General features: G+C 36.1%; 1 protein-coding gene across 3 annotated transcripts in view; it reads right to left on the bottom strand.

Moving 5' to 3' along the window:
- LOC101889476 (putative uncharacterized protein DDB_G0277255) overlaps positions 1 to 13,667 on the bottom strand; it is a 132,255-nt gene that overhangs the window by 91,030 nt on the left and 27,558 nt on the right. For 2 of the 3 annotated variants that reach the window (XM_059125050.1, XM_059125052.1), the window contains exon 2: positions 646 to 2,127. In XM_059125050.1, the coding sequence (XP_058981033.1) occupies positions 646 to 973 (328 nt within the window). In that variant the 5' untranslated portion in view covers positions 974 to 2,127. Of the gene's footprint in view, positions 1 to 645; positions 2,128 to 6,233; positions 6,343 to 13,667 lie in introns of those variants that run through there. The other variant, XM_059125051.1, reaches the window with a different exon arrangement.

Raw genomic sequence — 13,667 nt, 5'->3', positions numbered from 1 at the left:
TAGCTTCATTTAATAAAATGTTAAAAAAAAATGTAAAAATTATGGCGTTTTTTATCTCACCCTGTAGGGACCGACTGTATCGATAAGCCCGTCTCCATAGTCCACAGACAAAAAATGAAAATTGTCAAGCAAAATATTCTGCAAATATCTAAAGCACCATTGCGAAGGGGACCTGGTAACGGTACCCTTGAGGTTCGGTATTTTAAATATTTCTGCCCCAATTTCCAATAGAAGCAGCTGCAATTTGACATATCACGTTCTGTGTAGGAAGTTTAATTACTCGAAAAAAATATGCAATAATGTATTGTCCACACAAAACGAAACCACCAAATTTGAAGACTATCCTCAAGTCGTCAAATTTGGGGGTTTCGTTTTGTGTGGACAATACCATTATGGCATTTTTTTCGAGGAATTAAACTGGCCTCAAAACAAGTTTTCACTTAATGTAAGGTATAAGAAGTTAGTCCCAGCTTCAAAAACGTTTTTATTTGTTTAAATTATAGATTATTTTTCAATTTTACACTACTTATTTTACAATACCAAAGATTTTTAGACTACCAAAGTTATATCAAAGAAATAAAAAAAGTTCAACTATTTGTAAGCTAGTGTAATAACCAAATATGAATATGACAAAAAGCTACTTACATTGATCTATATAATCATCATCGTACAAATCTTCCAATATATACATGGTGGGTATTTCTCGCGGTGTATGCGTGGTTGTCCTCGGCGTTGTTGGTGTTGACAACGAGGGGGTTGTTGTTGTTGTTGGTGTTGCTGTTGTTATGGCAGCATTGCTGGTTGCAGCTGGTGTGTTTGTGGTGTCGTTGTCTGTGGCCATACCTGGAGGTGCACTGGTTGGGGTCTGCTGTAATGTGGTGGGAGTTAATGACATTTCACTGGCTGACAATGGCTCGACGAGCAGCCGAGCTGCCGCGGATGATGGTGGTGGCAATGGATCGGAGACATCCATTATGAATGGATTTCTGTTAGACGAATTGGCGAGAAAATAAAATTTTGGAATTTTTCCCAAATATCCGAAGACAATGCAACCAGCCGATAATGGCAATAAATACAAATTACACTGGGGGTGCAAGCGCCCAAACTTTGCGGCTGTGTGGAAGAAGTATTGCAGCAGCAAATCGAGCGTTGTCTTTAATTTTATTTATTATTATTTGTTGTTTTTGTTTTGCTTTGTTTCGTGGCTCTAATGAATGCTCAATCACTCAACAATGCAACAATGGCCATGCAGCAACATTTATTGCAACGCCCCGCAATATTTCTTGCAATGCGGGTGTTTTGCAAAGCGACAGCCAGCCAGCCACACAGACAGACTGACTGGGTTTTGGTATGGTTGATTTGTCGAATTTATTGTTGCTTGGCTTTTGTATTGGAAAACTATATGGATTTCATTTGGCATGGCCCGGCTTACATGCCGAAATTTTTATTACACGATTTTGGCTTCTTCTGGCGTTTTTTTCACAAAGATTTTGCAACCAAAAAAAATATTTTTTTTCAAAGAGCTCTTAATTTTCGTAAATATTGAAATTTGTTTTGTTTTTTGATTCTTCTTCTTAATTTTTATTAATTTAACACTAATTTTCGTGGCTACCCATCAACGCCTGTTTTTTTTTTTTTTGTTTTATTTAAAAAAGCAAAGATAATGATGATGACGTGATGAGCTTAACAACGATCCACTTCTTTTGGACACGCCATACCGGCATTAAGAAACTCTAAAATCACTTTGAAGTTTTCCACAAAATTTTCCTTTATTTTTTTCTTCTTCTTCTTTTTGTTGTTGTTATACACAATTTTCAAATTGCATGTTTGCAACAATGATTTTCTTAATTTTCCATTTGTTTTATGCAACTCTTTTTGCTCACTTTTATTTCTTGATTATCTTTTCAAACTATTTTTTATTTATTTATTTTTTTTTTCTAAAAATACACACACACACAAACACAACAACAAATTTTTAAAATTCTTTTTAAAATCAGTTTTAAAAACTACTTGGTTTAGTTACGGCAAGTTGCGATGGATGAGAAGGCGGGGGTGGTGGCTGATCGACTGTTCGGATGACTGGTGTGTTTGGGCAGATATTTTCGTTGTTGTTAATTTGTTTTAAATCTGCAATGAAACGAACAAAGAAAAAAACAACGAATTTAATTAAATTTATTTCTTCAAACAAATAAAACAATTTAAAAAGTAATTAACAGCAGTTAATAAGTGAGTTGTTGGACTTAATTAGGCTAATATATTTTAATAAAGGAAAATAAACGAAGTTTTTTCTGTAGGAAAAAGATGATGTTTTTTCTTTAGAAAAAAATCCTTCGAACCTTCTTTAGAAAAAAATGGGAGACCTCTTTGGTCGCAATTTTTTGTTTTATAGAAAAGAAGTTAAAAAGAATCAGCCGTTTTTGCTGGCAGATATATACCCTCCGCCAATGTATACAGAACAGTAATGAAATAACTGATCGACTGAACTATAATCAATGCCCAGACTGAAGCTAGAATCTTGAAATTTTCCACGAGGAACAGTCTTTTTTTGGAAATTCGTACTAAAAGGGTACGGAAAGTACTAAAAATTGAATGAGCTAGAATTGTAAAATTTGGAATCAGAGTCAATGATGGAGGGCAGGATGGATGTACCTAAGGGTTTTTGGAAATTTGAACTTTAAGGTTACGAAAAGTTCTAAAATGATACTATTTGGTATTATGTGAACAGATAGAAATTTTGTATAAGAATCAAGGTTCGAAAGTAGGGTGGTTTTGGAAATGTGTATTAAGTGTGCGAACTGTACATAATTTGGTTCAATTACGTTTTGGGTGAACGGAAGAAGCTGGTAATTTGAAATTTTGTATTGGATCCCTGCTGGTAGGTTTGGCTTGTGATAAGTACTAAATAGTACTATATTTTGGGTACAATTTGGTATTGGGTGAACAGATAGTGCTTGAAATCTGAAATTTTGGTGTTCGGGCTACAGTTCAGGTGTAGCCTGGACATATGGAAGTTGTTTCGGAAATGTGTACTATAATTGTACGAAAAGTGCAAAATGGTACTGAATTTGTAATTGGGTGAAGGAATAGGGCTGAAATTCTCAAATTTGATTTTGGGGTCTCCGTTGGTATCTGGGATTGAGATTTGGTAGTGGTTTGAAAATGCGTCCCATATTTACACGATTCGATAAGACTCTGCTATCTTCAAACTTGATGTTGAGGTATCTGTTGTTGTGGAATGTGTACTATAATTGTACGAAAAATACTAAATAGTACCGAATTTGGTATTGGGTGAATATTGTGGTCTGTTGGTATCTGCGATTGAGATTTGGTGGTGGTTTGTAAATGCGTCCTTTATTTGTACGAAAAGTACTAAATGGGACTAAATGTTGTATTGGTTGAGTGGATAAGGCTGAATATTCAAATTCGATATAGATGTCAATGTTGAAGCCTGTGGTAAGAAATATGGAGGTAGTTTTGGAAATGTGTACTATTTTTGTTCAAAAAGTACTAATGGTGAGGTCTCTGTTGGTATCTGGGATTGAGATTTGGTGATGGTTTGGAAATGAGTCCTATATTTGAACGAAAAGTACTAAATGGGATTAAATGTTGTATTGGGTGAAGCGATAGGACTGCTATCCTCAAATTTCATATTGAAGTCTCTGTTGGTATTTAGGATTGATATATGGAGGTGGTTTTGTGAATGTGTACTAAATATATTGGGTGATGGGATATATCAGGGATCCTGCATTTTAATATTGAGATCTCTGTTGGTGTCAGGAATTGAGATGTGAAGGTGGTTTTGGAAATCCGACCTATATTGTCATTTGAAAAGAACTGGATGCTTATTTCTTAAAGGAGGGAGATACCAATAGAAGTGATCCGATTTATTCCATTTTCGCACCAGATCTTAGGTAAATGAAAATGTTGGAATGTATCAAGTTTAAAAAGTAGGGATGCTCAATTAGCATTTTATAAGCGTCATGGTCATTCCAAAATTTTGACCTGTTGTAGAGGAGGTACTAGAAGGAATGGACCGATATATTTTATCTTCACATCAGATCTTGTGTTGGAAGATATATGGCGATGCATTTTTTCGAAATTTTGACCCTTTGTGCGGGAGGTATTTAATGGGATGGGCCGATATTGCCCATTTTCGCACCTGACCTAACCCGACTTAAATACTATAATTTGAAAAGTTTACACAAAATCGAATGGTCGCTTCTTTTTTATAGGGTAAATTAATTTCTGTGGGGAAGGTACCGGAAAGAGTGGATGGATATAACGCATCTCCAAACTCGACCTTAGTTTGATAATCATATTACCATGAACCAAATTTGGAACAAATCGGATACTCTCTTGTGCACCTGTAAGGCAGTCAGACAGACACGTGGACGAAAGAGGCACTTTTTTTTCGAAGAGACACGTTTTAGCCGTATATCTGTATAAGCCATATTATGAGAGTATAAAATTCGGGCTATCCCTTGGGAAGCTTTTTATACCCTCCGCCATAGTACGGAGGGAATATTAAGTTTTTCATTCCGTTTGTAACACCTCCAAATATACATTTTAGACCCCACAAAGTATATATATATTCTGGATCAGCGTAAAATTCTAAGTCGATTTAGCGATGTCCGTCTGTCTGTTGTAATCACGCTATCCTTCGAACCATATAACGGTACCTCCCGATATTCAGTATTTTGATGATTTTAGCGACAGTATTCACCGAAATCGTTTCAAATTTGGTCTTTGAAGTTCGAAATGGATACTACAGCCTAAGACAGAAAATTATCTGTGCAGATCCACCTCTTTGTATAGCCCCCATATAACGATACCTCCCGTTATTTGACATTTTAATGATTTTAGCGACATTATTCACCGTAATTGTTTAAAATTTGGTATTTGAAATTTGGAATGGATACTAAAGCCTATGATGATTATAGCGACATCATTCACCGATTTTTTTCAAGTTTCGCATTTGAATATTGTAATGGCTTATGACAAAAATTACCTATGCAGGTCCACGTCGTCCTATACCCCCAAATATAACGGCTACATTCCGCGTTTTAATATTTTAACAGAATTTTTAACGGATTTTATTTTTTTTTAAATTCCCAAATTCGTTCCAAATGGTGGAGGACATTCAGTTTTTTTACTAGTTATTTTTATCTTTCTACAGAAAAAAATGCAATCCGAGGGGCCGGCTTATTTTTCCATAGAAAAAATAACCCTTGGTATACACTTATTTTTTGCAAAAAAAAATAAAACTGGAAATGGTGTAACATCCTCATTTACACAACATTATGGAAATATTTCTGACAAAACAGGTTTGCTTTTGTTTGTTGTTTTGAAAACTAAAAAAATTTCCAGACAAACGTCTGCCGAATCCGTTGAATGCGTCACATGTAACGCTGCCGGTTAAAGGTTTTCAGACCTAATTTTTACCTTATTAAGGTTTTGTGGGATACACTGCGGTCGTCATCACAACCATCGTCACATCGTTGTATGTAAGTCTATATGTCTGTATGTCGTTAATTGACATTTGCCATTAAAGGCATTGCCGCGGAGTGTGTAATATCGCCAAAGAAGGGCATAAAACGTTTAGAGAATGGAACGGCTAGTCTTGGCTTAAATTAAAAAATAAAATAAAATAAAAACAACAGCAAATTATTTAAATTGTTGTTAAATACCGATAATGGGATTAATAACACTAATGGAAATTAATTAGTGGAAAAATATACAGAGCGTTTTAAGTGATTAAAAAAGTAAAATCATTTATGGACAAACTAATGTGGACTGAGTAGTTTTTGTAAAAACATCATAAGTCTGGAGGGGCTTCGAAGTTTTGTCTTATTGTCCCAATGTACCGACAAATTTTGACCATTTAAACCTGGAAAATTTTCCTTTCGTGTTTGCCCATGAAGTCTCACACACCCATTCTTCAGCTTACGATTTCTTTTAGTTCCAACTTCCAAATCGCTCTCCAAAAAATCAGCACAAATATTTAAACGAGAATCAACAAGACTACAAATGCAAACTTAGTCACATATTCTCTGATTAGAATTTTAAATTTCAATTGGAGGCAATCATCCAAGCGATTTACTGACTGCGATTGTTCGGTTATTGGCAGACGGGGGACATTCAAATGGCTAAATGTTTATTTGTTCACTTCTAATGGCCATAAATCAAGGTTGGGGTTGGGCTGTTTTCAAAGCGGCAGCAAAATTAACACATACTCGTAATTTTTGCAAACTTCGACCATTATTGGCAGTGCTGCGAGGTATTTCGAATTCATTCATACCATTTTCCATTATTTGTTTTACTCGCTCGTTTAGCTTAACTAAATACACTTTTTTTGTAGACTTTCGAAATGATTTCATTCAATTATTTTTTTGGATATTGGATTCGACAACAAATTTAATTAAAAACTAACTCTAACTCACAGACATCGGCCGGCGACAATGGCTGCTGCTGTCATTCTAAGCTATGATCACACGCGTTTTATTGTAAAATCGAGACTAATTGCCTGAGAAGAAAATAAATAAATTTGGAGCTGGAGATTTCGATCCAATGTTGGAAAGAAGAGAAGAGCAATGAGATCGTTTCGGTTGCCGCCGCCGAGTTTAACGGCTCTACACACATGCAGTCACGTCTCACAGCTGGCATTCATTTCATTTTCTTTCAAATCGAACTTTGCTGCTCGCAATTACTGACGACGAGTAGTCTTACGTTGGTCGCGCTCAGCGTCACTGCCAGACAATTTACACCCCCTCAAGTCACAAGGCTGGTAAGATGCTCCAAGTCACACTGTCTAGTTTGAATGAAAAAGAAAACAGAGAACGGCGACATAACTTAAATCCAGAACAGTGGGATGGAGCTGCTCCAACTGCAATATCTTCCGATATCTTTGCAGTTGGGAATTTCTTTAATAGAAAAAAAGATCGGAACCCCTGTAGACTTATAAAAGAAAACTTGGAACTGTTGGATTGTGAATTATTTTCTTAAAAAACAGAGATTTTTTGTAGAAACAAGTAAAAAAAATGTAAATTCGGCAGGGCCGAACTTTGAATACCCTTCACTATTTGGAACAAATTTGACACTTTTCAAAAAAAAAAATAAGATAAAATCTTTAAAATCCTTAAAAAAAATCTTAAAAATACGAAATGCAGACTTTATATAGCTGCCTATACGTCGACGTGGACCTGTATAGGTATACCATTATATAAGCCATTACAATATTCAAATGCGAAACTTAAAAAATCGGTGAATAATGGTGCTATAATCATCAAAATACCGAATTTAGGGTGATACCATTATATGTTGTCTATACCAAAACGTCTGTCATAGGCTGAAGTATCCTTTGCAAACATCAAATGCCGAATTTGAAACAATTCCGGTAAATAACGTCGCTAAAATCATCAAAATACCGTGTATAGGGGGCTACCGTTATATAGGGGGCTATACGAAGACGTGGACCTGCACAGAAAATTTTTTTGTCATAGGCTGTAGTATCCATTACGAACTTCAAATACCAAATTTGAAACAATTCCGGTAAATAATGTCGCTTAAATTATCAAAATACCGAATATCGGGAGGTGCCGTTATATGGGGGGCTATACGAAGACGTGGGCCTACATGGTCCATTTTTGTCTTAGGCTGTAGTATCCATTACGAACATCAAATATCAATTTTGAAACAATTCCGGTAAATAATGTCGCTAAAATCATCAAAATACCGAAAAAAGGGAGCTACCATAGCTATACCAAAACGTGGATCAATACTGAATGTCCTGCAAACATAATATTCATTTGAGTAAAATTTTTATCAACCTACTTTATTTCGTTCGGAAGCTAGAGTGATTTCCACAGACAGACGTATACAGGGTGAGATAAAAAAAAACTGCAATAAAGTCAAACGCCATAATTTTTACTTTTTATTTTAATTTTATTGAATGAAAGCAAAAATAGCATCAAATTCTAGAATAAGTTTAGATTTGATCGAATTGCTCACCTTTGGCACGAATTATGGCCAATGAAACCGTCAAACGCCATTCCCGGCGAAGCGCTTGCTTGAGTTGACCGACACTTTTGTATTTTTCAGTGACAACCTTGCTTTCCAAAATACTCCAGACACAATAGTCCAACGGATTGGTATCCGGAGATTTTGGTGGCATTGTGCACTGGAAATGAAGCGAGGAACCTCATTTTGTAACCATTCTTGGGTGGAGTGTCCAAGGTCTGCGGCCAAAATGTTTGCGTGCCCAAGGCTTTAATACACCCTCCAGAATATTTTCGCGATAATATTCGGCATTTATTCTGATGCCATTATTCGATTAATACGAGCGGAGAGCGACCATCGGCTGTTATGGCGGTCCACACCATCACCATGGCCGGCGCTTGAGTTCTGGTGGCCAACCGAAGGTGCACATTTTCAGCTGACCTCTTTGACAAGTAAACTAGATCATTTTGTTTGTTTACAAACTGCTGGATAACAAATGTTTTCTCATCGGAGAAAACCAAATTCGGCAGTTCACCACTTTCGGCCAAGCGAAGCAACTCTTTAGCTCCTTTGAGTCTATTTTCTTTCTGTTGCGGTGTAAGTTCTTGCATTTTTTGAAATTTCAATGGCATTACCTCGAGCTCATTTTTCAATATTTGCCGAATGGAATATTGCGATATGTTCAGCTCACGATCCATTTTTCGGCAACAGCTACTCAGATTTCGATCAAGTCGCTTCTTTACTTTTCTGCTGATGTTTTCTTCCGTCCACTTCTTTGACGTCGGGCTACGCTACCAGTATCACGGTAACGAGCGATGGTACGAGACACAAAAGATTTATTCGCATTTAAATGCTGCTGCGATAGCCACTTTTGGTTTCCCAGCCAAATATGAAGAAATCACACTATCACGCTTGAATTCCATCACGAATAACTTTTTTTCTGGAAAATTCTCACCAAAATGCTTTTATACGCTTATAAACAATATAATGAGCTGTCACTGGAATAATTTCAACAGCTGTCGGACGAGTGGCCTAAAAATGACAGCAGTCTGAAGTTGCTTGAAGTTTTTTCATCTCACTCTGTAGACGGACGGACATCGCTAAATCGACGTAGAATTTTATGCTGATGAGGAATATATATACGTTGTGGGGTCTAAAATGTATATTACGAACGGAATGACAAACTTAATATACCCACCATACTATGGTGGAGTGCATAAATATTCTGACCCAAGGGACTACGATTTTTTTATTTTATTTATATAGAACCACAGCTAAGAGCCTGTGATACTTTGATTTTTTCTATAAAAAAGAATCGCAGTTAAAGGTCGATGATACGTTTTTTCGATAGAAAAAAAATCAGAGCCAAGGATCAGTGATACTTTTTTTTAGAAAAAAAAAACATTTTTCTAAAGAAAAAAAATCACATACAGAAGTTCTTTTATATAAAAATATTCTAGACGCCAGATAAAAATTCTTTAAGTGCTTTTTTTTTGCTATTTTATTTCATTTTTCATCCCACTGTACCTAATTGCCGCATAATTGCGGCATTTCATTGAATTCCATTGTAGTTGTCTTTGGTTCTACGACAACGAGAATTTTTTCTGCTCCAAGTCTCACAATTCATTTCACATTGTCATCGCTGAGTGTTTCTCGCTCTTTGCAACGCTTGGGGTTTTTTTTATTATTATTGAGATGAGAAGTATTAATTATAAACAATCATCAATTATGTGGGAATGAATGTTGGTTTCTGTAGAAAATTTGCCTGGCTTGGCAAAACGCAATAGTTTCCCTTAAGTACTTCTCGAAAAACAAAAATATGGCAATTTGGATACAATGTTGCATGGAAATTGGTACAAAAATGCATTTGCATTTGTTTTGCAGCCTAACCACAAAAATGGTAGCTCCCAATAGGACAGTTATTCCATGTCGCCAACAGGTGGTCACAGAGACCGTTTAATGATTTACGAATTGAGACAAATTGTCATCTGTGTCTCCATGGAATATCAAAGGTAGACAAAATACGCACAACCAAATTCCAAAGCATTGTCTGTTCTTGAAATACAATCCTCTATCTAATTTTAGGTGCTACCTTCTACTTTAAGTTTGTTTTTCTTTTTTTCAAATTTGTGTGTCCTTGTGCTCTAGACCATGTAAAAATGTTTTTGACCATAACATACGTGTCTTACATCCATGAAAACAACGCTGTAAAATATGAAACCGCCAGCAACAAACTCATTTACTTAATGCAAACCAGCCCACAGAACACAGCGTTTTTTACTTTTTTTCACAACTCATAAAGCATTTCAGAAAAAAAGTATGAAATGAAAATAATAATAAAGGTTATATTTGGAAGCTGGCGAAGAAGAACAAAAGTAGAACAAACTTAACGTCATAACGTCATCCATTCGTTTCGTTTTTATGGTGCTCTTCATCGCAACCGCCGCCTTCTGCTCCATACCCTGCTCATGTGAACGTCATTGAAACTGAACACAGTTAAGGCGAACCACAGCCAGCTGAAAAACTGACTGACTAACTAACTGGCTATAACTACATATAAAGCACCAAAACCCTACAAACCCACTTCTAACAAAGAGAGCGAGAGAGAGAAGGAGGAACAAAAACAAAACCTAAAAGCAAACAGAAAAAAATAACACAAAGTAAAAAAGTTATCACCCAACAAAACTGTATTTTTTAATGAAAATAATGCAAATCGACAATAGGGTGGCGCCCAACCAAAATCACAACATTTTCTAGAGAGCAATCTTAAAATAGGTTAAAATATTTAATAGAAAAAATAGTCCCTTAAAATATATTTTTAAATAAATCAGATTTGGAGAATTGTAGACCCTTGCAAAACATATTTAAAAATTCTAGGTTTGGAGGTCTTGATTTTTTTTCAAATACAGAGTCAGATGACCAACTTCAGACTGCTGTCATTTCTAAGCCACTCGTCCGACAGATGTTAAAATTATTCCAGTGACAAGTCAAAATATTGTTTACAAGCGTAGAAAAGCATTTTGGTGAGAATTTTCCAGAAAAAAAGATATTCGTGATGGAATTCAAGCGCGATAGTGTGATTTCTTTATATTTGGCTGGAAAACCACAAGTGGCTATCGTTAGAGCACTCCAGCATTTAAATGTGAATAAATCTTTTGTGTACCATCGCTCGTTACCGTGATACTGGTAGCGTAGCCCGACGTCAAGGAAGTGAGAAGTGGACGGAAGAAAACAGCAAAATCAGCAGAAATGGTTCGAAAAGTAAAGAAGCAACTTTATCGAAATCCGCTTCGCAAGGGCCGAAAAATGGCTCGTGAACTGAACATATTACAATATTCCATTCGGCAAATATTGAAAAATGATCTCGGGGTAAAGTCATTGAACGTACACCGCAACAGAAAGAAAATAGACTCAAAAGAGCTAAAGAGTTACTTCGCTTGACCGAAAGTGGTGAATCGCCGAATTTGGTTTTCTCCGATGAGAAAACATTCGTTGTCCAGCAGTTTGTAAACAAACAAAATGATCGTGTTTACTTGCCAAAGAGGTCAGCTGAAAATGTGCACCTTCGGTTGGTCACCAGAACTAAAGCACCGGCCATGGTGATGGTGTGGGATGCCATAACAGCCAACGGTCGCTCTCCGCTCGTATTAATCGACCGTGACATCAGAATAAATGCCGAATATTATCGCGAAAATATTCTGGAGGGTGTATTACCTTGGGCACGCAAACATTTTGGCCGCAGACCTTAGATATTCCAACGGGACTCAGCACCATCGCACTCAACACGCGCCACCCAAAATGAAGTTCCTCGCTTCATTTCCAGCGCACAATGGCCACCAAAATCTCCGGATACCAATCCGTTGGACTATTGTATCTGGAGTATTTTGGAAAGCAAGGTTGGCACTAAAAATACCAAAGTGTGGATCACCTCAAGCAACTGCTAAAATACCGCAGAGCAACATTCAGGCAGCGAGTTACGGTTTCATTAGGCCATAATTCGTGCCAAAGGTGACCAATTCGAACAAATCTAAGATTATTCTAAAATGTGATGCTTTTTCCGAAATTTTTTTCTTTTATTCAATAAAATTTAAAAAAATGTAAAAATTATGGCGTCTGTTGTAGCTTTTTTATCTCACCCTGTACATAACCAGCTTCTTATCTCAACCACAAACACCATCAACCACATGGCATCCATATCAAATTTGAGGATTCCGGCCCTATCCTTTCACCCAATACCAAATTTAGTACGATTTAGTATTGTTCGTACAATTATACACATTTCCAAACCACCACCAAATCTCAAGCACATTAATTAAAATAACAAATTTCAGAACTTTAACTCTATCCCTTCATCCAATAAAAGTATAGTACCATTCTGTACTTTGCGTACAATTATAGTACACATTTCCGCAACCACCTCCATTTATCCAGGCTACATATGAACAGCGACCCTAATACCAAATTTTAGATTTCAAACATTATCTACTCACCCAATATGAAATTGTACCAAATATAATACTATTTAGTACTTTTCGTGCACTTGTAGTACCCATTTCCAAAACCACCACTTCTTTATCACAAACCAACCTCCGACAATGACCCCAATATAATAATTCAAAATTCCAGCTTCATCCTTTCACACTACACCAAACTGTTCAAAATTGTACCATTTAGTGCAGTTCGCACACTTAGTACACATTTCCAAAAGCTTACATTCCAACCTTGATTCTCATACCAAATTTCAAGTTTTTAGCTCAATCCGTTCACATAATTCCAAATGGTACTATTTTAGATGTTTAGTACCATTTTAGAACTTTTCGTAAACTTAAATTTCGAATTTCCAAAAACCATTGGGTACAGGATAGACACTCCAAAAATCCATGATTATTGGTCCTTGAAAATATATTTTTAAAATGTTCACAATTATGGTCTGTTAATTCTTGCCTAAATCTGCTTGAAAACTTCGAAACTTGTCTTAAAATCCCAACATTATTGGAACCTTTCCAAAAACCAAACACATTTATTAGTTTGGTAGTCCTTCAAAAAATATCCTTAAATAAGGGTTTATTGGTCTCAAACTTCGTAAAAAAAACAATGTTATTAATTCTAAAATCATTAGAAATATTAAAAGAAAAGAATCCACGGAATTGTTTCAGGCTTGGTATTTGATGTTCATAATGGATGCTACAGCCATGTCTGTGCAGGTCCACGTCTTCGTATAGCCCCCATACAACGGCTATACAACCTCCCCATATTCGATATTTTGATGATTTTATCGACATTATTCACCGGAATTGTTTCAAGTTTGGTATTTGAAGTTCATAATGGGTACTACAGCCTATGGCAAAATATTGTCTGGGCAGGTCCCCGTCTTCGTATAGCCCCCATATAACGGTACCTCCCGATATTCAGTGTTTTGATTATTTTAGCGACATTATTTGCCGATTTTTTTTAAGTTTCGCATTTGAATATTGTAATGGCTTATTATAGGTGATTTTAACAGAATTTTTAACGGATTTTACTGTTTTTGAGAGTTGTCAATTTCTAAATGGTGGAAAGTATTCAAATTTCGTCCCGGCCGAGCTTACAGCTTTTTTACTTGTTTTTCTTTTAAAATCGTGCATTCTTGGTTGGATGTTCTACCAAAAGGTAGCTTTCATTGTCGTAACCAA

The sequence above is a fragment of the Musca domestica genome, unplaced genomic scaffold, assembly GCF_030504385.1.
Source record: "Musca domestica strain aabys unplaced genomic scaffold, Musca_domestica.polishedcontigs.V.1.1 31, whole genome shotgun sequence".
NCBI classification, from domain to species: Eukaryota; Metazoa; Arthropoda; class Insecta; order Diptera; family Muscidae; genus Musca; species Musca domestica.
Note: the sequence above shows the minus strand (reverse complement) of the source record. Positions and strands in the feature narration are given on the sequence as shown.